Source organism: Strigops habroptila, chromosome 3 (genome assembly GCF_004027225.2).
Source record: "Strigops habroptila isolate Jane chromosome 3, bStrHab1.2.pri, whole genome shotgun sequence".
Classification (NCBI taxonomy): Eukaryota; Metazoa; Chordata; class Aves; order Psittaciformes; family Psittacidae; genus Strigops; species Strigops habroptila.
Window position 1 is genome coordinate 67,225,630 of NC_044279.2, and position 27,672 is coordinate 67,253,301.

The 27,672-nt window shown below is 41.2% G+C and overlaps 2 protein-coding genes across 6 annotated transcripts; one reads left to right on the top strand and one right to left on the bottom strand.

Annotated features, from left to right (window-relative positions):
• The first annotated feature begins 823 nt into the window (after positions 1-823).
• Positions 824-8,829, top strand: ETFBKMT (electron transfer flavoprotein subunit beta lysine methyltransferase). Of its 3 annotated transcripts, none has more exons than XM_030479170.1 (4): positions 824-866; positions 3,949-4,379; positions 7,064-7,194; positions 7,900-8,829. In XM_030479170.1, exons 2-4 carry the CDS (start codon positions 4,057-4,059, stop codon positions 8,262-8,264), a joined length of 819 nt encoding a protein of 272 aa, XP_030335030.1. In that variant the 5' UTR covers positions 824-866; positions 3,949-4,056; the 3' UTR covers positions 8,265-8,829. The 3 variants fall into 3 exon arrangements, with proteins under 3 accessions (XP_030335030.1, XP_030335029.1, XP_030335031.1); XM_030479169.1 differs by lacking the exon at positions 824-866 and adding an exon at positions 2,955-3,612 and having other exon boundaries at positions 4,025-4,379; XM_030479171.1 differs by lacking the exon at positions 824-866 and adding an exon at positions 3,443-3,492.
• AMN1 (antagonist of mitotic exit network 1 homolog) lies at positions 7,813-26,981 on the bottom strand. 3 transcript variants are annotated; one of them, XM_030479174.1, is made up of 8 exons: positions 23,777-23,856; positions 23,474-23,518; positions 21,175-21,277; positions 20,511-20,655; positions 18,127-18,344; positions 15,273-15,329; positions 13,335-13,446; positions 7,813-12,684 (listed from the first exon to the last, which is right to left on the bottom strand). In XM_030479174.1, exons 3-8 carry the CDS (start codon positions 21,265-21,267, stop codon positions 12,611-12,613), a joined length of 699 nt encoding a protein of 232 aa, XP_030335034.1. In that variant the 5' UTR covers positions 21,268-21,277; positions 23,474-23,518; positions 23,777-23,856; the 3' UTR covers positions 7,813-12,610. The 3 variants fall into 3 exon arrangements, with proteins under 3 accessions (XP_030335034.1, XP_030335032.1, XP_030335033.1); XM_030479172.1 differs by lacking the exons at positions 21,175-21,277; positions 23,474-23,518 and adding an exon at positions 26,822-26,981 and having other exon boundaries at positions 23,777-23,909; XM_030479173.1 differs by lacking the exons at positions 23,474-23,518; positions 23,777-23,856 and having other exon boundaries at positions 21,175-23,132.
• Between the last annotated feature and the right edge of the window lie 691 nt (positions 26,982-27,672).

Sequence of the window (27,672 nt, forward strand, 5' to 3'; positions counted from 1 at the left end):
CCGGGAGGAGTTTTTGGTTGCTTGTCCAGCCACCAGTGGGTCGCAGTCACCACCTTGTGAAAATGCACTTTGCGGCCAGAGGAACCACCACTGTAGGCTGCTAGGGACTGACCTGCAGCAGAGCTGTGTCCTCCCGAGTAACAGCAATAGTGCTCTAAGGGAGGACCCTTCCCTCCTGTCCACACGAGAGAGGATCTGGGGAGAAGCGAAGGGATCTTTAGAGCAGCAGAAATATTAATGGGATGGATAGAGCATTGGAAAGAGAAACACGCAGAGGGAAAGGAAAACAGATGTCCAGCTTGCCTGAGGAACTGACTGTGAAGCCCTGGTGGGACTGTCGTTTGGTAGCTGATACCTTCAGTAGCTGTTGCTGTTTCAAAGAGATTGGGAAGGCTTGGTTAGGCCATGCTGGATGAGACAGTGGCATGGATATGATGTGTGAAGGAAGAAAAAACCTAAAATACCATTTCCACTGCTGTCAAATTTGAGTATGTGCTGCTACTCCTTTTCCCGCTGCTACTCCTTTTCCCATGCAGGTTTTTATTAACGTTTTAAAATACAGGCCTAGTTTACATTGACACAAGCCTTTCAAAAAGTACTTTAACTGAGGCAGGAGCAGAGCAAGCACATGAGGCTCATCACTGGCCTACATTTAGAGAGGGGCAGGCCCCGCAGCGCAGCAGGACGGAGATAAACAACCCCAAGCACCAGCGGACGCTTCGGAGACGAAGCCGCCGTGGCCGGTACCGCCCGCTCCGCGCCGCTGCCGCTTTAAGGGCGGGCGGGAGCGAGCTCGGCCCTCCTCGGCCCGGCGCCGCGCAGCGGGCGGAGCGCGGCGGTGCGGCGGCGGCGGCGGCCGGCAGCAGGTAGGTGTGTGCCGGCCGCTCCCCGGCCCGTGTCCCGGTCCCGCTCCGGCGAGCGGCGGCGCGGCAGGGCTGGTCTGGGGTAGCGGCGGCTGTAGCGGCGCGGCTGGGCCGACGCGGGTTGAGGCGGTCCAGGCCGTGGGCTCGATGCCGGTCTTCTCCTTGCCCCTGCGGGGCTGGGGCTGTCCGTGTCCTGCGGAGGCTCAGTGGCCGCTTCGCGGGGGGGTGCCCAGCGCGGTGACATCTGGGTGGAAGCAGTGACCGGCCCGGTGGCGCCGGCGGTCGGTCGGGGCGCGGGGCTGGGTGGCAGCGCGGCGTTGGCCTCCCTCGGTGCAGAGGGTGGCCTTTGGACTCGGTTAGGTCTGGTTTCCTCCGGTGGGAAATGTGGGGCCGGGGTGGTGTGAAAGGCACCTGCTGCCCTGCTGCTGCTTGGGGGAAAAGGAAAGGAAAAAACCCCAAAGCTTAAATTGCATTGGATTTTGGTTAGTTGGTTTGGTTAAGGTTTCGTGGGTTTGTTGGCTTTTGGGTTTTTTTTTTGGTTTGTGGGCTTTGGTTTTGTGTTGGTTTTTTTGGGTTATTTTTGTTTTGCTTTTTATTTTGTGGTTTTTGTCTGCTTTCTACTCACCCCCTGGTTTTATTCCCAATAAGATGGGAAGGCCGTGACTGTCAAATGAAGGAATATCTGTCCTGATACCTTCTTGTACTAAATACCTAAGCTCAGTTTGGCATTTTGAGCACAGCTCTTACCAGATATTTTTCTACCCCTACTGAAAAGGGTAGATTTAGATTAGACATTGTAAAGAAATTCCTCGCTATGAGGGTGGTGAGATGCTGGCACAGGTTGCCCAGAGAAGCTGTGGCTGCCCCATCCCTGGCGGTGTTCAAGGCCAGGTTGGACGGGGCTTGGAGCAACCTGGTCTAGCGGAAGGTGTCCCTGCCTGTGGCAGGGGGTTGGAACTGGATGAGCTTTAAGGTCCCTTCCAACCTGAACCATTCTGTGATATACTATGAACTCATTTAAAAGAGTAACCATCGTGACAGGCAGTGCAATGTGCTACTGAATGTCAGCCCTGCTACTGTGTAGCAATTCATGGGAGAAAAACCAGCATACAGCATTAGCTGACAAGATTTATATCTCTGATTGATTTCAGTTAACTTCATGCTTCCCTCGGGCAGGTGAGGATTATATAGCTCTGCCTTCAAGAAGGAAGACATTAATTATGTCCATTAATTACATGGACTCTGCGGAATGGCGTTCTCCAATGTGGAAAAAAGCAAAGTGTTCAGTCACATGTATTTATTTGTAATAAAAATATAAAGCCTTTAGCCAGTGATTTAAGCAAAGACTTAACTGGACTATCGGCCTAAATAGCAAAGTGTAACAGGAGGGAAGTTCATGGCTTAACATTCCAATAAGCAATCAAACTAAACCCAGTACCTAAAACAGAGGCCAGTGCACAGCACAAATGCCACTAAACACATACAAACTTTTACTAAAGATACAGACAAAGAAAAACTGAAGCAATGAAACATGAAGTGTTAAGACTTAGTGTTATTAGTATATTTTTCCTGTTGTTCCTTTGCCTCATTTTTAAGGACAACCTGCACAGTTCTAGATGGTGAAGCTGGCCACAGTTCTGTTGTGAAAAATGGGCAGGGGCGTTCTGCAGTTGATTTTCTTGATGCATCATTCTGCTTTTCCATGAAAACCACTGCAGAAGAGAGAGAAAACAGTCACAAACCACCAAGTGCAGTTTCTCTTGTGTCTCTGTACTTGCAGTCTTGCTGCTGTGGAAGTACAGCCTCGAACACTTCTCTGGTCATCAGTTTAGGGGGAGGTTCAAAAACTGCCATGGAGCAAGTAAGTCTGAGTGACTGAAAAGAAATTAGAGAGCAAGATGAGGAAGGAAAAAGATACGTAAATATTGAAGGATGGATGAAGAAGGAGATGTGAGCAGGAAGGCAGGAAAACAGCTGCTCTCTCTTCAGGCCACCCCTTGGTAGGAAGGATCACAGGATCAGTGTAAGAAAGAACCGGGGTGGTGGGGGGTGGTGGTTAATGATGTGCTGAGAGGCTCTTCTTCATCTGCCACTCAGCCAAGAGCTGCGGCTCTTCACACTCCATTCTCCTGATTCTTGAATTAGTCTAAACTCTGACATATCAATCCTCCATTCTCCTTTTCTTCACTGCTTGTGACCTGAAAACTGGCCTTGAGTGGTGTCAGGAGGCCTTTGAGTGTGAGCTCATCCAGTCTGGCTGTCTCACCTTTTAAAAACTTAATTTTTAAAAACATGTTGGATTCAGCTTCTCTCTCTTTAGACAGCTTGGAGCATGTTTATATAGTTTCCCACAGTGAGTGGGCTACAGTGATTGAAGTTCTTTCTTCCACAGCTGAGAACATCCACATGTGACTATTGTTCCATCAGACTAACCAAACCTTTAAAATACAGACTGAAATGCAACAAGTCAGGAGTATTCTGATGAAGATCAGTTCTTGGGGTTGTTGTGTGTGTTTGTTTATTTTCCTTTTTCATTTTGGAGCTGGCAGCCTGCCAAATCTGAGAGAGAAAAGTCTGTTGAGGAAATCCTTTAATTGCTTGCCTGTGAAAAGATGTTTTTGTTTAACAGGTTTGTCGTCATTATAAAACTTTTAAGCAATGGCATCTCTCAAGCAGCCTACTGATAACCTTTACTATGTCCATAGCTCCTGCAATGCCAGAGCCCTCCTGCAAAATCTTAAGATTCAGTGGAAGAACCTTAAATGGGAGTAGGTTGCTGTGTGTGTATCTTCAAGGCAGAGGGAGGGAAATGTTAAAAGGCTGCAAGTTTAATTTTTAGCTCGATCTCCTGTCCTGCTAACTGGTTGTTTCTCGCTGGATATGTTTATAGCACTCTCCTGAATTGGTGTCTTGGTAGCTTCTTCCTTAAATACCACTTCTTTCAGACTCCAAAGGCTCTTTGGGCAGGGGCAAGGCGTACATTCATGGTCACACCACAGCACATGCACCTCGTTTTCCTAAAACCCTGCTGGTGCATAGCCTTGAAGTCACTGAAGAAACATCACTGACATTGTTCTTCTTTTAGGAATTGCCATCCATTGCTATGAAAAACAACATCCCGTGAGTTTGTTTCAAGCTTTCTGCCTCATCACCTGCTTCAGATAAGCTGTGCTCTGAGCTCTCCTGGGGAGACATGGCCTTCCGCAGCTGGAAGCAGCTCCTCCTCTTGGGCAGGCAGGACACCTTTCCCAAGGCTTGGAGGAGCAGGAGGGGAGGAGGCCCCTCTCTGTGCTGGAAGCACTGCAGCCATTGGAGTGCCGGCAAGTCTCTGGACCCTGAGGTTAGAGCATTTTTGGAAGAGAACACAGAGGTCACCAGCAGTGGGCACCTCACACCAGAGATACGACTGCGCCTCCTCACACCTCGTTGCAGGTTCTGGAAGGAAAAACCTGACCTGTGGCCTTATGGGGACCCATTCTGGGCAATTTACTGGCCAGGAGGCCAAGCCCTCTCCAGGTAACCAGCATGCATTGCTAAAGTTCTAAGTCCAGTTTGCCGTGGGCCAGGATGTTAGACCTAGCTGTGTTTGTACTGATCCTAGTGATGTGTATTTGCCCTGGATGAGAGCGTATTATCCATGCTCCTCTCTGCTTATACAGGAGAGATGCGACCTTTGCTGGTTGGCAGTGAAGGTGCAGCACCTGCTGTTTATAGAATAATTTAGAGCTCTTGAAATCTGTTGTCTTCAGTGGCAATGCGTGTGTTGACAACAGGGCTGAATTTGGGTCTGTGGAGGGCTGTGTAGCTGCCATCTAAACCTAGCGAGGTGTTTAATTCTATCACTCATTGTCACTCTGAACAGGAGGATTGCTGTTTTGTCATAACATGTGGGTTTGGTTATTTTTTTGTGGTAGGAGACAGACAGAAGTATGGTCTGTTGAGAAAAGTAGGTTTATGCTGGTGCACTTGAAGTGCTGGTTAGCCTGAATCACTCTCCTCATGTAGGATTTCAGCAGCCTTGTTGTCAAGCCATATTGTGGCTGTCTTGTAGTCGCATCTGAAGCCACATTTTGGTTTTCGCCACTTACTGTCAAAATGTCTTTAATGTTCCTGATACCCAGGAACTAGCTAGGGTTCTTTTTTTCTGTAAAATCAGATCTGTCACTTTGAACAGCAGCAAAACCTTGTAATTGCTATAGCAAAGGAGAAGCTGTCAGACATCCCCCACATAGATGAAAGGAAAGGATCTGAATTGGGGCTTTACTGTTTTTCTGCCAGAGAGCATAAACAGGAGGGTATTTTTGACCAGGAGAAAGATGAGTCTTACGGTTAAATTATGAGTTGATTAGCCTGAGTTGATGAACTCAAGCTGATGAACTTGAGTGCTCCTAAATATTGCATAATTAAATCGGGTAAGGTAATATCTACATTTGTCATCGTATGATCCATATGCCCAGGTATTTGGGTAGCAATAATAATTATCTGACATTTCAGTGCATCATTGAATTATTGTTTAAGTTCTTGTTTGATGTATTGGGGATGTCAGAAAATAGCTGCATAATCTGGGAAAGTAAAAAGAAAAAGGGAGCCTGAAAGTATGCTCCTTCCATAACTGTGCTGGTTTCATGGTTGGCTTTTCCACGGCATCAGGACTCTCCTGTTTCAAGCTGTTCCTCTTGGTGAAACCCAAGGCACCTTGTTAACCCAGCACAGCAGACAGCATTCCCAACAGCAGCATAATACACTGTGGGTGCCATGGGAGAAGGTAATCTTCATTAAAACTGAGCCAGTTTCACTCACTGGATTTACAACCAGGTACTCAAAAGCACCAAGTTCTGCATGTCTAAACTGGTAGGATTTCTTGTGATGACATGTAGGACAAGAGGCAAGGGATGTCAGTCCATCCTCATGTCTCCTGGTTTATTCTGATGTGGGTGTTCTGTATCTTCAGTCCTGGTCTGGACCTTCCTGCTGTTGTCTCTAATGGCTTGAACTGTTCAGTATGAGGCTGGTTGTCTTTTGTTCTCCTAAGTTGGGCTCCTAGGAATCTGCATACAGATGTGCTGGGCTCTAGCCATTAGGTGCCATTAACACTTGACACTCTTACTAGGCCTCGTTCTGCCATTCCTGCTGGTGCTTCTAGGTCCTGACCTTTCCATCCATCCGCTTGCCATTTACAGCCATCTTAACATTTCCATTACAGTTCTCTGCAGTGGAACCCACAGCAAAAGCTGTGCTTACCCATAGCCCTGCGTGAGGAGTCAGCTATCACCCTCCATCTCAGAACACAATACAAACACAGGATCCTTTCCTGTTTCTACTTTAACAGAAGTTATGGCAATTGGTAGTGAACTTATGGCAATTTGCAGCAATTTGTCACCTAGGGCTCTTGCCCCCTTCACTTAAGGCCTTCCCCTTTGCAGAAGATTGAATTTCAAGGCAATTGTTTAAGTTGTGAACCTTCAGTAATGATTCGTAGTGTTTAGTGGTAACTGCTGCTTGCCTTCTGCCAGTGCTCCATTTCCAGCCCAGAGGTTTTTGCTTCCTGATTCCTCTTGCCAGGTGTCAGTAACTAGGTGATGATAGTCCTTCTGCTCACTACTGCTTTAATCTTTTTCTTGTTGCTAACTTGGGAACAACATTAAGCAGACTACAAGTATTTGCATCTGTGTCTGCATGGCTCCGGAAAAGAAAGAGAAGAAATTCTTCTTCCAAGCAGTTGCATAAGCAATATATTAGGGCAATGAGTAGACCTTGTCTTCTGATGGGTACAGTATTCAACTGTGAATATATCCTCATGCTGCTTCAGTCAGATTGCTTTTAATTTCTACAAATCCTTACTTTCCTGAGTCTGGTGCCAAGCATTGCAAATGCCAAGCACATTAATCACTTTGCAGTTTGTGTCCGTTTATTAGATAAGCTCACCTGTCAGAAGGAGCTGATTGAAATAAAATGTTGCTTACTTGGCTCGATTCCTTTTTGTTTGGGGGGTGGAGGACAAGTAGGGGAGAAAGATGATGGGTCTGGATTTTTATATCAGCAGAGACAAAGAAGGAGCCATGTACCAGCTGCACATGTAGAGTAGTGTTTTCAAGATACCATGCTTCACTACGTGTATGACAAGAACTCTTACTCAGTGTAATGTAAAACAGAAACCTGCATAATTCTGTTCTTTGCTTGAATGTTGTTTTTCCTTTCAGGTACATTTTAGATAATCCACGTGTTGTTAAAGGACGATCGGTTTTGGATCTTGGAAGTGGATGTGGAGCAACAGCAATAGCAGCTGTGATGAGTGGTGCATCGCAAGTCCTTGCTAATGACATTGACCCTAGTAAGGTCTTTTTCTCTTTTAATCTCTGTGTAAAGATATTAATTTTTAAAGCACATTTAACACAAACTTTTTTTGCTCTATTGGGGAGAAATTCAGGTGCCAAAGAGTTTTAAGAATGCTAAAAAGATGGATTTTGCCAGTACTGGAAGCTGGGTCGAACCTGCTTCTCGTGTACCGAGATACCTCCCTAGCTCCGTAGAATGAACAAACAAGAAAGTTCCTATTGAGTGTTGCCTATACACCATTACAGCTGGGTTGGAGGAGAACTCCAAGCACAGGTGACAAGTTGGTTTCTCTGTAGGACCATAGCAATTTCCTGCCCTTTCATGTGTTCGGGCCTAGATTTTGCCTTTCCCCCTCACCTCCCATTTAGTTTTCCCATTATTGACTTATGAATTCAGTTTACTCATAATTTAGTTACACATTGGTTAGGGAGGAAGTATATCCATAGATTAAGTGTCCTGCCTTACTGTCCTGGGTTCAGCAGTTGGATATTCTGGTTCAATTCTGTGATTGGCTTCCACAATGCAATGTGGATAGAATTCTATGACTTTATACCAGATAATGAAAACTCTGGAAGTCCTAGATAGGATAAACAAAAATATTAAAGAGATGAAATTGAAAGATGTGTCAAGGAAATTTATAAGGGGGGTGAATGGCAAAATCCAAAAATATACCGTTCATTTTACTTTGTCTTTTTTTCAGTTGCAGGAATGGCAATGATCTTGAACTGTGAACTGAACCACCTGAATCCCTTCCCCATCGCCATTAAGAACATCATAAACTCAGAGGCTGGCAACTGGGACCTCATTGTTCTAGGAGATATGTTTTACGATGAACAGCTTGCTGATGGTCTGCATCACTGGCTGAGGAAATGCATCAGGATACAACGAACTGAAGTGCTGATTGGTGACCCTGGCAGGCATCAGTTTTTAAGCCACCGCATTCGCAGTCAGTTGCACAAAGTCATAGAATATTCGCTTCCTGAGTATACTAGACAAGAGAACAATGGATTAACATCAAGTATCGTCTGGAGCTATCAGCCCTCAGATAGCTTGGAAGGTTGCTGAAGCTGGCTTTCTGATGAATTCTGTCTCAGTTGGCTGGCTTTTTTTTGTAAGTGTGTAAAATGAAAATGGGAATTCAAAGTGAAACACATCTGCTGATGCAAAGTAGATTACTGTACCTTCTCTGTATTGATTTTGGTCGTACTCACTGAGGCTTTCGCTCCATTTGAGGTAAAAACTACATGCAAACTGTATTCAAAGGGGCCTGCTCTGAAGTGTAAATCCAAAGAAAAGTACCATGAAAGAGTTTGCATGCTTGACGTTTTTCATGTATATTTATGTCTTGCTCTTTGACACTATTGTGAAATGCATTGGACGTCCAGCATATTGCTGTGGGGAAAAGGTGGTGGCTGAAGTACTACTGCACTGCTTTCATAGACTGCTGCAGCTTATTTACAGTGAGAATTATTGCTGTCCTTCATGAAACTCACCACTAAAGTATTAGCTCATACTGTGCTCAACTTAAAGTGCCTTGCTCTTTTTCTGGGTATCTCTTCTGAATGTCAAAGTAACTTATTTGAATCTTTCGCCCCTCCCCTCTATAATAAAAACTTTTCTCTTCCTTGAAGTTGCCCGAGTGGTTATTCAGGAGTTGCACACGTATCTAAAATATGCTGCTTGAACTGTAGCTAAAGCTGAAGTTTTTACTAAGTGGAAAGTGACTAAATAATAATGGCTATAGGGTAACTTTATCCCTTAGAGAGTAGGTCAAATGATCTACACTCTAACTTTGCAGGGGTAAAAAAAGGCAATCTCTCACCACGGAAAGCAAGTGAGGGTAAAGAAATCTTTCCTTCCTTGATGGTTCTGAACAGAAAGTAATTAACTAAAAACAGGAACCAAAAAGTCAGGTACAATTATTTTTCTCTTCTCTTGAGGAGATGCTGAACAAGAAGCCCAAGAATCATTCTCAGCTCTGTCTGTCAAAGAACCCTCTGCAGGGTTAAAACATGGGTCAGAGGTGGTGAATGCAGCCATTTGAAGAAGAACCCAACATTTCAGAGAAGTTTTGCAGGAAGTGTCACCTTTAGCAGTTAATTACTGGACAAGCAGTGATGGGGAACTAGTAACTGCAGTGGAACACAGTCTACCTACAACTATCCAAATACTAGGTGATGTGGTGGAAGCTTATAACCATGAAAAAGTAGGTGGTACTCAGAAAACTATGGTGTTTATGAAGTAGGAGGTTTAGGAACACATTCAAGATGTACACGGTTACAAAATATAACTTTAAAAGTTTTCATAACTATCCAAACAGAAGACTTGCAAGCTTTAATCTTCAGTACAGTATGTAAGTATTCTGCAGTGCTCACCCAACAATATACAACAATAACAATATCCAAATAATATGGAATATGAAGTGGTAAGTGTATACCAGACATTCTCCCACTTCACCCAATGCTTGTAAACATTTGTTGAAAATGACTGTGATTTAACTTGAATCAATAAATATTCCAGTAGTTATGTTAGTAATAAACACATAAGCACACGGACTCAAGCTCTGACACTGAAGGATTTAACATAACTTACGTTAAACTTTCAAGCCTAAAAATACATTGGTAATTCACTGTAGTGTTGTACAGGTTTTTAAGCACAGATGAGAATCTACCACTAAGTTATACATTTAGAAGAGCAATAGGAGACCGATGGTAAATCTACATGCACAGTTAAGGACACAATGTAAGCTGCATTTGCCTTCACCATGCCAAATCCAAACTTACATTAACAAGGGGATAAAGGACAACTTCGGCAGTGAGATTAGCAGCAGCACCATCCCACAGATATGGTTTTAAGTGTCCTTTGCTGTTAAAGATTTCGGTGCTCTTACACCTTTAGATGCTTTACATCATTTCCATTTAGAATCTTCTTTCTGGATGTAGCACCTGAGATGAGAGCCTGGCAACAGTCACCACACTATGTTGTAGTTACACGTTTTACAATAACAGACCGACGGAACCGGGCTTCTTCAGCTTGGAAAAGAAAAGGCTTCAAGGGACCTGCAAGCAGCCTGCCCATACCTATGAGGAGGTTGGCAGTAAGACAGCCAGGCTCTTCCAGTGAGAAAGGTTGTAAGCAAAAGAGGGTCAAAACAGGATAGAAGGGAAAATCTTCCCACCATTAATACAGCCAAGCCACGGAACAAATTGCCTCCAAAGGTTTTGAAGGCTCTGTCATCTTCAGTTTTACAAGACTTGGCTGGATAAAGCCCTAAGTAAGCAGGTTTGAGTTCTGAGCTGGCCCTGCTTTGGGCAGGAAGTTAGATTAGAAAACTTCAGAGGCCCCTTCCCACTTGAGTTAGCTCACAGTTCTACTTACTCTTTTTGTAGTGCCTTTCCTGAAGCCAGGGCTGGCAGCCTCATCCTTATGCTTTACTCATCTGACACAACTACTGAGCGTGTCATTGCTGCTGCCTAATCAGCTAGATGGATCAATATGAAAAATAGTGCAAAAAAAATTTATTGCCAACTCATGTCCAGGACTTCAAAGAAATGACGGGCCCTCACTGATACCAGGGATTCCACAGGGCAATCCAATAAACTACTCTTTAGCCAAGAAAGGGAATAAAATGTGGTAGATTAGGTTCTTAAGCCTCAATCTGATCCAAGGATTCACTGCAGTTACAGCCTTCAGACGCAAGTTGCTAATGTAGCAAAACCAACTTCTCCTGTTTGCAGGAATGGTTTGTACTAGTGCCACTATACCTATAGGTATCATAGGAATACATTCATCACCAGGCTGAGCCATGGCACTGCATGCAGCAGAAGCCAGGCATTTAGGCACTGGAGTTTGAAAATTATGCTTTCAGTTACACTTGAACAAATTTTCTACATGAACTTGCTCTTCCATAAACCATATAATCAACAGAAGAACAGAGATTATTGTCAGACATCGTAATATCCTTTAATATTACCGGATGCAACATATATTATTATTTTCCATGCAATTTGACCTGAATTTTAAATAGGTTAGTAGAAGACTGGTTTATTTCTGCAACACTTCAAATAACTGTGGCTATGACAAGTGTTAAATTATAATGTAAACATATTCCTTATGGTTGCCTAAACTCACGGCTTCCTAAGTGTCATCAGATCCATGTAAGACCACCCTAGCTAAACCCTGCTACTTCCAGATGCAGAATATCAACATAGTGTGGTACCTGCCCTGTATAATGCTAAAATTGCTAACATTTTTAAAAGTTTAATGTAAAAAAAAAAATCATAAAAGTGTCACTAGAGGTTATGCTGTTTCAAGAAAGCCAATGAACATGACTTCTTATTGTGATGAGACCACTGCTTCATCATGTCATAAACTCATTTTACACTTCTAATATTTTTTCTTCACTATGACTACAGTTGAACAATATGTAAGTAGTTGTTATTTTCAGCTTCTGGGGCTACTGGAAAGATAATAAACGGCACACATCAGAACATGTACTCTGCTGAACTCTACCAGCCTGAGATTCATGTACTCAGACATTCAATTTGGTCCTATTTCACTCACAGCGATGCTTATGAGGACCAATATTTTGTTCCCTAGAAGGATTTTTGTCAACTTAGGCAAAAGCCAGAGCACATAAGTATGTGCCCATATACAAGATTTTTTTAATCAGTCATAGCTACTACTTTGTAGTTTATTAAGTCACCTCAGCAATTTCAAAGCAAGTTTATGTTTACATGTTCACACACTGTAGTTTTTGATGTGTAAAAATCCAGCATTAGATGCTAAATAAGAACAGAAACCTGCAGCATCAGTAACATCAAAAGAAAGGTAGCTACAGTTTTGCTTCCAGAACTAGCAAAATACATGGTGAAAGGAGACTGTTTCTTACTAAAAATACATTTGCCTTGCTGTTAATGTCACTTCCTGTCACCAGTTCTATCTGTTGACTTTTGTTAGATTACAGTCCCAACCTTACAGACACTCCTGAATAATGTTCGCGTTGGTACTTTTAGTTGCAACCACTCTCTCAGACTATGAACTCTGAACACAGACTTACTTAAATTGGGTTTGTATATGTAACTATGGTGGTAAAAGATGCAAAGTAGTAGCCAAATCTCATACTGGAAGGAGGCTGAGCGATGATAGTGTAATATTAATTATAGTTTAACTTTCCTCTTACTGAAGTATGATTAGCAATGCAAAGACAGACAGGGCTTTAAGTACAGACAATGGGGAAGCCCAGACTCACACGCAAGGACTGGAATGGCGATGGAGACCTCTGGTGGGAACAAGGAGGGAAGCAATCTGGTGGTCCAAAAGTCACCAAGGTGCTATTTCTTCAAGGAGCTTGTTTTCTGAAAGAGCTCTCCCAACTGTAAACTTTACACTCATACGTACATGATAAATAATCAGTAAACAGTCCATGTTACTTGTTTGATTTTGTTTGATATGACCAGCTGTTCTAAAACTTCTCGGGAACGATCTGCAAAAGAACCAAGGACTTTCTTGTTATTCATTCAGCATATACATAGGTAGTGTTTAGAAATTAGGTTAACAGCAAAATAATTCCATTTTATAACCGCACTTATGCTTATTATTGTAATTTGCTATTACAATGTCACGCTTCAGATATACCTGTAGTAATTCAAAACTACTCAATTTTTTCTCCAGTCACATAACTGCAACACTTCACCAACCAATGAAACTTAAGAACCCAAGACATATCATAACCTCTCTTAAATTTGTTTTAGGCTGACCAGTCCTCCTCCATTCCACTGTTTCTAGAATGGATGCTGTTGGATACTTTTGGAATAGGGTTTAAGATGCTAACACATTTTTCTGAAGTCTTCTCATCAATTTAGGGTCTTCATCAGCATGTTGGGCTAGGGGGGAAGAAAATTAAAAAAATCCAAACTCAAAACCAACAGCAACAAAATCCCTCTCTGATGGTTGTCATATATCAAAGCAAAACTCTCACCTTGCTTTGAAAAATCTCATTGTATGATTATTATTTTACCTAGCCAGTTATTATTTGTTTGGATTATTTACGAAGTATAGTGTGCGTTTCCAGAAAGCAAGAATATACTATCAGGAAGTAATTACTCTTCTTACTCCCTGCATCATTTGATCTACCTGTTATCAAAGGGCATCCATGGAACAGAAAAATGTGTATCTTCGGACAACAAGTAAGGACTGCTTCCACAGCGACATCAGTCAGATTCACACAGCGTTCCATGTGGATCTCCTGTTATGAAAATAGTAGTTACAAAAGCCTGTCAAGAGTACCCATCATTCTGGAGACAGAGCTTTCCTTTGCCCAACCATTTGCAGAGATCCTCACCTAAAAGAAATCATGACCTACTACGCCTCTTATGAGGGCTACCTGCATAGTGTGAGCGTTGTTTAGAACAGCTGAAATCAATGTTTTGCTACAGCTAAAGATATAACCCGCTAAAAGACAAAGACATTTTCAAGTCAATTCTAGTATATAAAAAAATCTCTCATTGCTATTGTTAGAAATCATAACGTTTGATTAACAGAAGTTTAATCAAGTTTTAATCAATACATACATACATAGCATTCAGCCTTATTGATTTGGTTGATTTGTGTCTTAGGTCAGAGAGACCTAGTACCTAGGATATGGACATAGATTTATGAGACTATTCAAGCGATATCCCTATAAGGTAGTGGTTTGGAAGGAACAGTACTTTAAAGATTATTCAAGTAGAACTTTTAATTGTGTTAAGAAACAGAGTTGTATACTAAGAACCAGTCAAGGAGAGAGAGAAGAATACTGGCGCAAACACAATCGTTGGGATTTATCCAGGACCCTAAAAGGTAAAAAGGACATAGCGAGGAAGACGTCTTACTTCATCTGAGGAAGACTACTTACTTCATCCTGAGACCCCTGCCCACGACCACCAGGAGGCACTGCGCAAGCGCAGAACATATGGAAATGACTTTTATACTCATTATAATACGAAGCGGGGATGAGTCATGAATATGTATCAGCATATTGGGAGAGGCGATGCATATGTAATACTTTACAGGATAAAATGCGGGCGCGTTGTGACGGTCTTTGGAACCAGATTTGGGTGGGTACCCCTGGTTCCCGGGGCCTCAAAATAAAGCACCACATATAACCTCCTTAGAGTGGTTATGTGTTCTTCTCTCCGCTAACACTATTGTCTGAAAGATAATTTCATCTTGTACCACATCACTTACGAAGACTAGAAGCAAGACTAAAAAGCTTGTCCAAAATAGGCAAAATTAGCTGGAAACAAAACAAACCCAAATCTGTTTGCCCTCCAAATAAAACAATAATAGTTCTATTTTTACCAAATTATTAATACTGTCAGTTGACTCAGATTTGGTATTTTGTTTGGGGTTGGTTTTTTTTATTAAACACTATAAACTAGCACAAGTATGACTTGTTTCCTATCTTAGCTTCTAGATGCATAGCTTGGGTTCAGAACCACTCTTAGAAAAGCAAATACACACAGAGATGAGAAATGTACTATACAGAAAAGCAGAAGATCATTTATGGTAAGAGGTATGGGATGCCTCTTCAACATTTTATCACTGTCTCAGTGTCCAGAGAATCTTTATGCAAAGACAACCTTATTTTCACAGTTGCTGTCATGAATTAGAGATTTATCTATGCAGAGTTGCTAAGTGATTTCTTATATCTGTGAAATTATTCACATTAGGAATTGTGCCTCAGTGTTAAAGAGAATCAAGAAATAACTCCACAGACATCAAGGGAAAAAGTTAAGCATTCATTTGCATTTATTATATAGCTCCCTGAAAGAATGTGAGTTAAAATAAGAATACTAAATTAAACAGAAGAAAACTCATTTTGAAAAGACTGAGCTTCTCAAAAACCTGGTCTGGGTCACTGCTACAGAGAGACAGAGGTTGAAAATAATCAATTCATAACCAAGATCAGGCCAAGTGTGTACACAAAGGCAAATGTCAGCCAATAAAAACCATCCCTCAGAAGTAATACTGATAATAATGATTTTAAAATGCAGGTAATTGCTGTAGTTACTTTCTTTGTTACTAGGTTACCTTTAAATTCTTTGAACATGTTCCACTCACTAGTGCTACAACGCCATCATCTGTTACCTAGAGAAAAAAACCACATTGTTATTAATACAGCAGATTAAAGCTCCATTTTTTCAAACACAGCTATTTGGGGGGTGGAGAAATGTTATTAACTCATTCACTCCCTGCAGTCACTGAATATACTTAACATCACAGTATTTTCTTCCCAACTAAGCTTGTAGAGAAAATTATCCAAGTATGGTTTTTTTCAGTCTGTTACCCACTGTTGCGTTATATTGCTGTGTGATCCAGCTTGGCTTTCTAACCAGATGTTTCCAACTGTGTCACTGCTGTTCCTGCAGCTTCCTTGCCTCACTGAACAGTGCCTACACTATTATGGTCAGAGCATGGCAGTTTTTAATTTCTTAAGGCTTAAAGCACTTCTGCTCTACCTAGACTAATTTTTCTCCTGTTTTCAGGACTGTTGCAGATGTTAATGAAGGAAGTTTCTTGAATTGGGAAAAAAGACAAAAAAGTAATCACAGGAGTCTTTTGTCTGCTGTCTTAGTTATCTGAAGCAAAGCAGTTACACAAGACAAAAATCCCTCAAACAAGCAGCCCTACAGCAGTCATCATGTGCTTGCTCTAAAAGTTCTATCAAAGTGATTGAAGCAATGATTACCTGCAAGAAAGAGGAGAAAGACAAAAGACATTCCTTTCCTTAGAAAGGCAATAAAGGCCAATTTATTTGTTTGCTTCCAGGAACCAAATTCATTAAACTTCGTCCTCACTTCAAAAGCTGGATTGGATATTAGATCCATCACACACGGTTTTCTCACAGAGCTTATATTAGATGGCAGGAATAGTAGTCATCAAACACACACAGTAAGACTAAGCCAAATTGGACAGCTAGAATCCAGAGACCACGAGCTCAATTTCTGTTTAAAGGTTTGATTATTCCTGTTGCTCCAATTGCCTTCTGGCCCTCTATTGCAAGTCTACGGTACAAAACTGTAATAGAAAGGGTCAGATCAGTGCAAATGGAAAACAGACAGGAATGTCCCAGCATGGAGGCATATAAAGGCCTGTAAGAATGGCAGGTATTGTCATTCCATCATAGCAGGTCATCAAGATGACAGCACATTTAGCCCAAGGCACCCAGACCAGGAGACACAGGGCAGTGAATGAATAAATTCTAGTAATTCCCACAGGTGGGACAGAATGGAGAGAGTAATTACTGTCAGTTCCCAAAGGGTATAAAATGACACATCCAAAACCAACGATCACCAATCTAAGACCAACCTGAACACCTCCATGTCATCAAAACAAACCTAGACCAGACTGAACACTGGAGAGACCATCTGAATGCTAGTCTGGTTCTTGTGAGTATATGGTTATGACAGCATGAGAGCATGAAATCAGTTTTGTATTGAAACAAAGTCCCCTTCCTTCCCTGCGCCACTTCCATACCTTCTACCTACTGTACTTCATCTCTGCAGGCACCAGGTGAGACCTATTTTAAAAATGGCTAAATCACCTTGAGGCATTTGGTCCCTTCGTGGTCTAGCTCAGATCTGCTTCCTTGTTCCTACAAGTGAGCTGTGTCCTCCTTTCCCTGTTCATCTATTTCCAATGTTCTCGCTATCTTACTCTTTCACGCAGCTTTGCCAGTTATACTTGATACTTTCACTATGCATTCTGGCACTCAAACACAAGAATATGGTTAGGCCTTGCAATCTCTACAGGCATGAGCCATCCACAGTTTCTCTGCTTCACCTTACACTTATTTCATCTATATCTAGTATACGTTTCTGTTTATTTTTGGTCAAATAAAATTCAGAATTCTAATGTACTATCATGATATCATTATCAGAGAGGAATTAAAAAATGTGGAAACGTTTAGTTACTCAAGAAGCTTTCATCTCATTTAAAACATGGAAAATGGGGAAACTTAATTATTTCCTATAAAGGAGAAGAGAGGCAAGGGAACAAAAAAGTAATGAAGAAAGTTTGAAGAAATAGAGTTTAACGTTAATAATAAAAATTACCAAGGAAAAGATTAAAATTACTTTTGATGCCCTACTTCTCCAAAACCAGAAAGGACAGCATCTAAAATAAGAAGCTGCTACGTGTTTTCCAAATCTGACGCTTCATTACGAATACTCTGTGCTTGACTCACATTCAACATAATCACTCGCCATCACAATCAGATGCTTACAGCAAAAAATCCTTTCCCTTACTTTATTATCTTACTGTAATTATAAAGTATGTTACAGCATTGCTGTTGTAGCTGAGCGCCCCTTCTCATGCTAAATACTAACTGTTAAGTTCTCTTACCTGCCCTTTCTGACATTTTAAATGTCATTCTTTCCATGTTGACTCCATAACTCTGACAAGCCATTCAGAAAGCACAGTCACTCTTGAACTAGAACTAATTACAGCGTTTACTTCTACTAGGGGCTTATATTGTTTGATATCCTGTATTATTATTCGGGTCAGTTTGTTCTAACTGAAAGCAGGTGATAATCTGCCCAAGATTCTACTTTCTTTAAATGAAATATTTTGCATCACTTTACAACTAGAAGAAAATTATTGCACTCAATAAAGAAACTGAAAAAAAATATCTCCAATATTAGGCTGATTCTAATAAAAGTTTATGTTTGGTCCACATACATGCTGTAATATCAAAATGTGGTTTTTTCTGGTTACCAAGATGCAAACTGTATCTTTTTTATTCCTTGAAAGGAGGAAATTAGAAGGACCTGTGGTCCTAAATCTTGTCAAGAGTAGAGCTAAAAAGATCCCTTTTCAATTTTATCATGACAGTCTTACAAAACAAACAAATAGAAGTCAATTGGCCAACTGCCACCATAGCTACCTGAGTAGATGAGAAATCCACACTGTGAAGAAATTTGCAGTTTTCTCCTAGTGCTTGCAGAGATGCATCCATGATGCCCGAACAACTGCCCAAGTTCACTATTTGTAGGAACTGGCAGTTGAGTGCAAGAGCAAGAACTCCACTGTCAGTTATATCACAGCACCTTTTAAAAGACGCTTCACGCAAGTAAGGACAGGATAAGGCCAGTGCTATGACACCTGTCAGAGAAACAGAGCAATTTAAAGAATTACTCATTTTTTTACATAACCACCATGCTGAATCCAATATACTGTCCTCTGGCCACTGACTGTTCAACTTTCATCTCGCACCATGCCAGCAGGACTCAGTTTTGTAGTTGGTTTCTTTTAACTCAAGGATGAGAAAAAGAAAATGATAATAAACAATGCCAGAGTGGATTAAGATTTCTAAATACTGAATTCCCTTCTATAGTGCAGAGGGATACCTGAGAGATCTTACATACATGACATATCACCTCAGTGAGTGCACGAAAAAAGGCCAGTGGCTAGAAAGCAGACTAATGACAGTGCTAGGTCCCACTGACGGTGCAGTGAGTATCAGGTAAAAAGTGAGGTAAGAGGTCATGTCCAAGGTCAATTCAAGAAGTCAAAACACTAGTACAGAAGCAGGAGAGGAACCAGGTACACCTATGACATGGCTGAGGCCAGGACTTGAAGGTCCATGGGCAGCTAGTGTAGGTGGGCATGGCAGGTGAGATTAGTCATGGCCATTAGGGTCTGTTGGTGGCCTAAGAGCCCGGACAGTCAGTAATAACCAAAATACTGGTAGTCAGTAAAAGTACATGAACTGCGGATGCAATTCGTGAAAGGAATTTTTATTGTAAGGATGATAAAAACATGATAATTGCAGTAGTACAGAAAAATACATCACTTCTGGACAGATAGAAATAAACAGCTGCATATCATTAAGATACATTACTATGCAAGAACTTCAAAGAAGCATTGATAAAATAGCACACACTTGGGTCAGAATCACTTTGCAAAGAATGATAGAACAGACAATAGTGGTAGTTGAATTTGACAGAGAAGTACCACTGGATATTGTATTAAGGGACATGAAACATACCATGTGCAACCTACAGAGCAAATGTTTCCTAGTAATGACAGGGCTCAGATATTTCTACATGTGGTAGGCAACAGGATTCTTAAGACAAACAAAAAAGCTCCACTCAAACAAACCAACTAACTCCCACACACACATCTAGTACTGAATTGGTAAAAGGTAATGCTGCTTCAAAATGGGGTGGCTTGAGTCTTTTCTTTTTCTCTATGAAAATTGAGATGAGTGAGAACAAACTGTTCCAGCTTAAAAGCTTCATAACTGATTCTCAATTTACAAAGGACCCAATTAAGAAGGAGACTCTTTTAAGAAGGACTTTTTTAAGAAGGAGAGTTAATAAAGTTCGGTGGACTAGGAACTTGCCAATAAAGAACTAGACTTCAGTTTTAATTGCAAAGTGATGAGGAACCTCTACTCAAACAGATGAAAAATATACATAAAGAGCTTTAGGCTTAGCTGGTACCTTAAGCACCATACTAAAAATCAGTGGACAGATGAGGCCATAGGAAGACCACTGTGAGCTTTATCTTAGAGGTCAAAAAGTATAACAATGAAGTGACATTGAAAAATCAATAAAATCCATTTTTAAAAGTTTAACCACTTAAAAAAAAAAAAGTGTACCACCTTGCAGTGGTAAGAAAATACAAACCAGGACTGATTTAAATTATGGTATACATTAGCTCAACACTAAATGAATATTTTGCCTCAATTTTCAATAAGGATGAGTAAATGATGGAGCAAAGGAGTAACCGTAATCAAAAGACAAAACAAAACTTGTGGGAAATAGAACTCAGGAAGCTTAACTCTTTTAAGCTAATAGCTCCTGATACTTTTAAGCTAATAGCTCCTGACACTTTTAAGCTCCAGTTTCAAGTTGTAACACCTGAAATCCTGAAGTCCTAAAGCAGGTCAAGTCTTTTAAGTCAGAGAAGATACTATAAGCTTATTTAGTAACAAATACGTTTGATGAAACTTCAACCCCAGTGGTACTGGTAAGGCTCTGGAACAAGTTTTGAGGAAGGAATAATTATGATGAAGTGGAACAGATTATCAAATGTAGCATAGTTTTACCAGAAAACTAGCATGAGAGTAACCTGATAGCTCTCTTTTGTAAGCTAATCAGTGCTCTAGGCCTATAATTTACACAACCACAGTGACTTTTAATTAGTATTGGTTGTGACATTGGGGATTTTTTTAAGCAACATTTACCCAAGATATTTTTTTGTAATTTACTCCAATCTAACAAGAAAAATAAAACAAAATTAACCTGTGCACAGACAACATACCTTCTGAAGTGATTCCGAATCTGTTTTCTCTGCAAGAGTTTAAGTTGATTTTTTTCAATCGCTTGCAGTTATGAAGCTGCAGTAATGCACTATCTGAAATATCACAGTCTCGGAGGTCTAGAGACTCTACAGCAGGGTGCAATACCTGTAATGAAAACCTACCATTTCAGTCAAACTCTGCTATGTCATAGAACTGACCTATTTTTATCTAAAATACTTGTAATGTTAGACATCACACAGAACTTTTAAAAAATATTCACTAGAGGATAGGGTTACCAGTTCTAGGAACTAAAAATTCTAAAGAAAATACGGTATATTTGCCACAACTGTTCATCTCCTACAGCATGAATGTTCAGTTTCTGTGATCGCATCTAGAGTAGGAGCACATTAACACTGCTATTTAAACAGTGGAAATACTGTTTTGATGGTGCAGTTGCTACCACTAGTGCTTCTGCTAGCTCACCTACGTTTACCAAGGATAACACCATCAAACTTACACAACTCTGATGGCAGTAATCTGAAGTGTAAAAATATATTGACGGTGATCAAAACTTAAATCTGCTGAACAGAAAGGGGTAATAGTTGAAAGATATTTTGCCCCAGAGTATTATTCTCACCTCACACAGGCTCTTTTTCTCATAAACAAGCAATCCCATTATCATGCCATAAGGAGGTACCAAATCCTCATTAAATAGACTGTTTCCCTCCCACAAGACCGTAGGTTGGAGTTTTTGTGAAATCTTGCCCAAGAGGACATTTACGAAATTTAAACCCAAAGCAATGGAAACCCTCAGATTTTAGTAACAATAGCCATATATATCACCTCTAATTTAATTTTCAAGGATTCTCACTACTTTTTAACAAATACTGTTCATGGATCCCTCTTGTGCAAACAACCTATACCTTCACTGAGCTGTCCTTCAGAACAACAGGCAAGCGTTAAATCAGATTTTCACATCACTTTATATTACTCCCTTCAGCTTGCCATTCCCTTCCTTAACAAGAATAAAAGCATACAGTAAATTTCCATACACAAGCAAAGGCAAAAGCATAGCTGACAGGCTTGTTAAAGGCCTATTTCTTTCTCAGGTTCACCATTCTAAGAGGCACAGTAAAGATATTACAAGGAATACTTCTGTATTGCAAATACATAAGGTGCTAAAATCTTTACTGACAAAGTCAAATAAGTATTTTGAAAAACAAGCAAAACTTTCTAATAGATTATAATTCTAACCTTTCTGCAAAAATGAATGGCAGACCTCAGACAGCTTTGACAGCTAAAATCTAATATGTCTCAAAGAAAATTGAACTTTAGATAGAGTAAGGATTGTTTGAATGCAGAGTTCAGGAGACTGAAGTATAGACTTATATCCTGCGGACACATGCTGAATGGCTTTATAGATCTTTATGGCAAAAGTGAGTTGGAATAAGGAGTTTAGCAGGTGTGACATGAAAGGCTGCTCCAAGGAAAAAGCAGAGTAAGGAAAAAAAATGCCTGATAACACAAATCTGGCAAGAACAGGGAGGTAGGAGATGAAATACAAGTTTATGCATAAGTGCAAGTTAACAGAATTTCAACTGGAAGAACTTTAACTTTAGGCAAAATGCTTAACCACCACCATAGAAAGGACATACATAAAACCAAATGAGATAACACAGCCTGGAAAATTCCAAGAGAATACATCGAGCAACAATACCATGAAGACTATGAAAGAAAAGGTCAGGACAGAAGTAACAGCAAAGAAAGAAAATTCCTTATCTGTATGGATGACTAATTGAGATGTTGCAAATGTGTCACATGTAAAATACTTCAGTTATACATGATGTGAGCAAGGGATAGTAAGAAGAGCTAATTAACATAAGCCATTTTTGCTATGCTAAGCAGCAAGAATATCTGCAAGATGAAAGAATAGGAAAACTGCAGAGCAAATTGGTATGGAGAAATGCTATGAGTTCAGAATCCAGTGGCCAGTTTCTTTTTAAACATATAAGTGAAATAAACCTGGAAACTGTTAGCAAAGAGAGCTAACGTATAACATGCCCAAGAAAAGGGATGACAGCTAAGGATGTAATTACAGGAAATTGCAGGAACAGAGAAAGGAAAAACACATGAGAAAAGCAACCAGAACAGAATATCCCAGCGTCAGACGGAAAACAGGCTCCCAAAGAAGGCACAGCTGAATGATGACAAAGATGAGATTTTACAGACAGAGTAAAAGACTGTATCTTACACTCTCTAGTTTATTTCCAGACTAAAGATATCCTAATAGGTTTTGCACATTTATACACACACAATCATGTGATTTTAATTATATACATCTCTCAGGATGCTTAGAAAGGATTATTTACTGAAAAGAGAGCCTAAACCAAATTATGTCAACTCAGATTTTCCAAAATAAGATAAATGAATAAGACTCCAATTTTTACTCAGAAACCTATTTTGTACAATCAAAAAATGGTGTGTACTAAAGGTAAAATTTCTTGTTCCTAAGTTTTCTACAGTACTTCTGATTCTGCCTCTAGTCTTGGCTTCACCATTCTGACTCTAACTGACATTATTTGCCTCTTCCAAGTTACAGGTAAAAGTAGGAATGAACAGGAGTCATCCATTTTCTGTTTCACTAAGGCCATCCTTTAGCTTTCCCCAATTCTCTCACCTCTCTTTGAAGCTAAATAAGAGACCAGTAGATAGATACCAAAATAGATGTGCCCCTGAATTTACAGCTAAAAAAAAGTCATTAACTGGTTTCATTTTAAAAAACTGGCACACATCAACGAGCAAAAGGGATGAGAGAATTTGACTGTCAATTTCTAGCCCTACAACCATCATATAATTTATTTAAATCTTGATTCTTTGAAATATGGAGATAATGTGCATAATGTCAATAAAACATAACAGAAATCTAACAAGTTCTTGAAATCTTTTCATTATTAAATTATGCACTAGCTTCTTGAAACATACTACATTCAGGAACAGAGACTGGTTTGCAACAGTCTAGTTTCCCATACTGAAAAGGGATGATACATGTCACTGAACAGAGAATATTTTTAATTTATCACTACAAACATAATCTTATTATGTTTGTAGACATTACTAATAGACCTTACTAATAAAGGTCTATTCACATTATGAAGTTTAAGAAAACACCTATAGAGACATAGAGTAAACAGGCCTGAATTTACCTGTTGTTTAATGTAAAGTTTTAGTTTAGTTCTTTCTTGTGTATTAACTAGCACAGACAGTATAGTTTTGAATGGGTTCTTACCTCACTGATATTTGAATCAGTTATTTGCCCTTGCCTACTCATTAATTTAATCAATTTATCCTTTATGTTGGGTGGCAATGACTTAATATCTGCAGCATATCTGGAAAGGTTCTTTGCCAAACACTGAAGGCACCTGAAATAAAAGAAAGTTACAGTATAGTCAAAAATAGGCATTACATATTAGAATTAGAACAATCAAGCCATAAGATGTCATCTTCTGCCATCCAGCTACGCTGCCTTCAAACCTTATCAGTTCCAGCTGTTCCACGGTACCACCAATTCAGCTGTTGCCCTTTGGGGTCAATCAGCTGATCCTTCTGTGGCAAGTGTTCCCCAATCAACTCTAGGCATAAATTAGCCTCATTCAGTGTAATTGCTAACCCAGCTCACAAAATGAGTTTGGTGGTTATACATTCACAAGCTCTAAGAAAAGCCTTTTTATCAGCAAAGCCTCCACTCAGTAGGCAGTAAATCTTCAGTTAGGACAGTTAGTTCCAGAGAAGGAACAACTATCTTTCACCTCAGTTAAAAACATTAAGGAGATATTTTCAGATGTAGTACTTTATTTACTGCCTACTTTGTAGCACTCTTTTAATATGAACTGTGCTGTGTAACCCTGCGCCCAACCCTTTTAACTTTGTGCTTAAAACTAGATCTGATGACAGAAGTTTGTTACTTGAGACAGAAATTTTCTATCTTAGTATTATCTTTATTATTTTTGTATTAATAAATCGTGAAACTGTGAGGTCACACAAATAGTACTGCCAGAACAAGTGGCTGAGGGCAGGGGGCAGCAGCAGCAGCCTAGAGTTAAGCCAAATGAGATTTAGCATATAGCCACAACTCTGGAGTCTCAATTAACAAGTTTTTTTGCAACAGAACCTTGTCTGGCACCAGACTGCCACCAAATCACAACAAATTAAATTCATATCAATTAAAAACTCTCGACAGGTCAAAATATTAAGGTTCTACAATCTGAAGTGTGGTACAGATTTAAGCAAGGAAAGAAGCAAGATTTCCAGTGCGGATCCACATTGAAAAACCCACTAAAGTCAGCACAGTGCAATAATGGCACCTCTAGCAAGTCACTGCAGAAGACACTAACTTGGAGACAGTGATTTCAAGCTGAATCCGGGCAGCGTTTAAGCACAGGCCTTGCCTGCAGTGTATCGGCATGAGTTGCTGTTACATAACCTGAGCACACACCACGACTGCCTCGAACTCGTTCCCCTGGAGACGGGTAAGAATGCAATGCCTTCCCCCAACCGTCGTGACTGCTGGATGAACTTCGCTGACTGATACAAGGAGAAGCCTGTACATGGCTCCGAGTCAATGCATGTTCAAGCAAGTTACACCACCCACATTCTTTGTCTTGAGATTAAACAGCATACCTACATGTAACATTCCTTTGCTTAACTGCAGAAATGAAGAACAGTTGTTTACTTCCTAAATCTTATCAAAGCTCTAAAGACTGCAGCAAGCGTGAACCTCACCCCAGACAGGATCTGTGCAGCATGCTGCTCAGTGTGAGGGGCCTTGTCTCATGCTGCAATAGCCAGAGTCCCCAGTGTCAGAAGGGACAGCAGATTGCTGTCATGTTTTCTACTACTATCCTTTACGCAATAAACCAGTGAACTAGCCTTGAAAACCCACACGTTTCCTACTGAGATCCCAAATGAACCAGCACCTCCTTGGTGTTAAAACAGCACCTATCTTTGGCTAGGGTGAGTCAAATCGACTTTCTGAGCTTTTTGGGGGGCTATGTGTGCACCTTCCATGTGGCTGTTCCCTCTTGTATGACGGATGCCACGTGAACGGGCAAGCAGTCCTCTGTCGTACAAGGGCGCACGCTTCAGTTATGTGCTAAATACATATTTATCATATGCATATTTATCATATGACATTACATTTTGGCGACTGGGTAAATGAACTTTGTCAATTCATCCTGAAGGAGGCTGACTGTCATCATATACTTTAGTACCTAAAAACTGTGGTATCTATAAACTTAATACAAATTTAAGATTAATTTTGTTCTCTTGAAGATAGTAAGTGGCTAATACAGCCATGCTTGAGTAGGGACCAAACAGACCTTCTACTTGGTTCAAATTTGCAGAAAGTACTCCAAAATCTATACAGATACATGGAGATCAATGTGAGCTATGCCAAATCATCTGGTTACATTTAACTGTCTCTTTCCACAGAATTTTAATTTTAACTTGAGAGAAAAGCTTATTAAGATTAATCATATTATTTTTCAAAGAGCTGGTGGATATTCTCAGGGTACATTACTGATCTATAGTTTAAACAATTAATCATTTAAATTATGATTCCACTGTTATTCTACTTTATAAGGAACTTGAACACTTGTTGGCTACACCAGGGCAACTATAATGTTATATTCTGTGCTTTAAAATAAAAGTCTAACTGTATTGTTTGCTAGCTAATTTTGTCTGTCAAATCAAATATTTTATCCCTATGCTGTCTCTAACTCCCTCCTAAATACAGAGGAATTTGACGTAATGAAACACACAAAGCAAAACACCATTCAGTGGATTCACTGGGCCCAGGTGAAGCCAGGGATCCTCACCCATCCCTCCACATCCAGATCTGCCAGGGATCATCCCATGATCTACCTGCCAAGCCCTGTCACTCCTGTCAAACCCTGCCACCTGTCCTGGAACTCTTCCCATGCTGCCACCTCTGCCAGCCCCATCACTCACCCTGCCACCCCACCAAACCCTGTCACCCCTGCTGCGGCTCCCACTGAACTCTGCCGCCTGCCCTGTCACCATGACCAAGTGCTGTCATCCACTGTGCCACCCCGGCCAAAGGCCTGCCCAACCCTGCCCCCCCGGCCAAGCGCTTCCTCCGGGCTCCCCACAGGAGGCCCCGCGGGCTGCGCCGGCGGCGATGCGTTTACTCGAGGCCGCGGCTCTGCTGTGAGGACAGCGGCCTAACCCGCCCGGCCGGCCCGGAACCCGCCGGACCTCCCGGTGGCAGGGGGGGCGGGCGGGCACAGGAGCAGGGTGTCGGGGCGGCACTCACAGGTCCAGGAGGAGCTGGGTTTCCTCGCCGGCGCCTTCCCAACCGCCGCTGAGGCGGCTCATGGCAGCGGCGGGGAGCGGGGAACGCGGCGCCGCCCGGACCCAACGGCTCCAGGGAACGGTACCGAAATGGCGGCGGCTCCCTCCGTGCGGCGGGCATGACGGGAGATGTAGTCCTGCTCTCGGCCCGCCCTGAGATCACCTCAGGGGTCGTGGCGGGGAGCGGCAGGAGTGACTCGCGAAGCAGCATGAAAAGCCCCAAATCTCGCACAAAGTGTCAGTCTCGCCCCACTTCCAGCGCTTAGTATTTAGGACAGAGTTCTTCCCAAGCCTGGAAGAAGTACAGGGGGACCTGGGGAGGTGAGCAGCCTTCAGGCAAGGGGTGCAGTTGTTTTAACTACTGTTTCTCTCATGGCTGGCATCATTGCAGTCATACCACAGCACCGGTTTTCCTAACCTCCACTAATTTGCAGAGACGAGAGCCTGCTGCCTGCTGGATCTTTCTATCTGCAATTTAGTTTCTATCTCTCCCTTTTTCCTTCTGTCTGTTACATTTCTGTTTAGATAGTGTGGTATAAATTTAGACTACACAGTCCTTTAGACCTAACAACTTTATTAGCATATAACACTGCATTATTATCTTCAGACCTGTCACCCCTACTAAAAAGAACAAGTGATTGACTTAAACACTTAAACCCCTGTTTATGCAGAATTAAGTATCTAAGAGAAACACGGGTTGCTGATGATGCCCTGATAACTGCTGAAGTCAGTGACTGAAACATCTGGATTAAGATAAACCTCAAGGATGCTGATGGATGATGATACTACAAGACCTCCAAAATGTACTTTGTT

Excerpts from the sequence above, each read along its gene's own strand:
- ETFBKMT (XM_030479169.1), top strand. The coding sequence starts at position 3,522 with ATGGCATCTCTCAAGCAGCCTACTGATAACCTTTACTATGTCCATAGC. Across the intron at positions 3,613-4,024 it reads GCAAAATCTTAAGATTCAGT|ATAAGCTGTGCTCTGAGCTC; the intron begins GGAAGAACCTTA and ends CACCTGCTTCAG. Across the intron at positions 4,380-7,063 it reads GGAGGCCAAGCCCTCTCCAG|GTACATTTTAGATAATCCAC; the intron begins GTAACCAGCATG and ends TTTTCCTTTCAG.
- AMN1 (XM_030479172.1), bottom strand. The coding sequence starts at position 26,883 with ATGAGCCGCCTCAGCGGCGGTTGGGAAGGCGCCGGCGAGGAAACCCAG. Across the intron at positions 13,447-15,272 it reads CATGTTCAAAGAATTTAAAG|GAGATCCACATGGAACGCTG; the intron begins GTAACCTAGTAA and ends TTTTCATAACAG. Across the intron at positions 12,685-13,334 it reads TGGATGCCCTTTGATAACAG|ATCGTTCCCGAGAAGTTTTA; the intron begins GTAGATCAAATG and ends GTTCTTTTGCAG.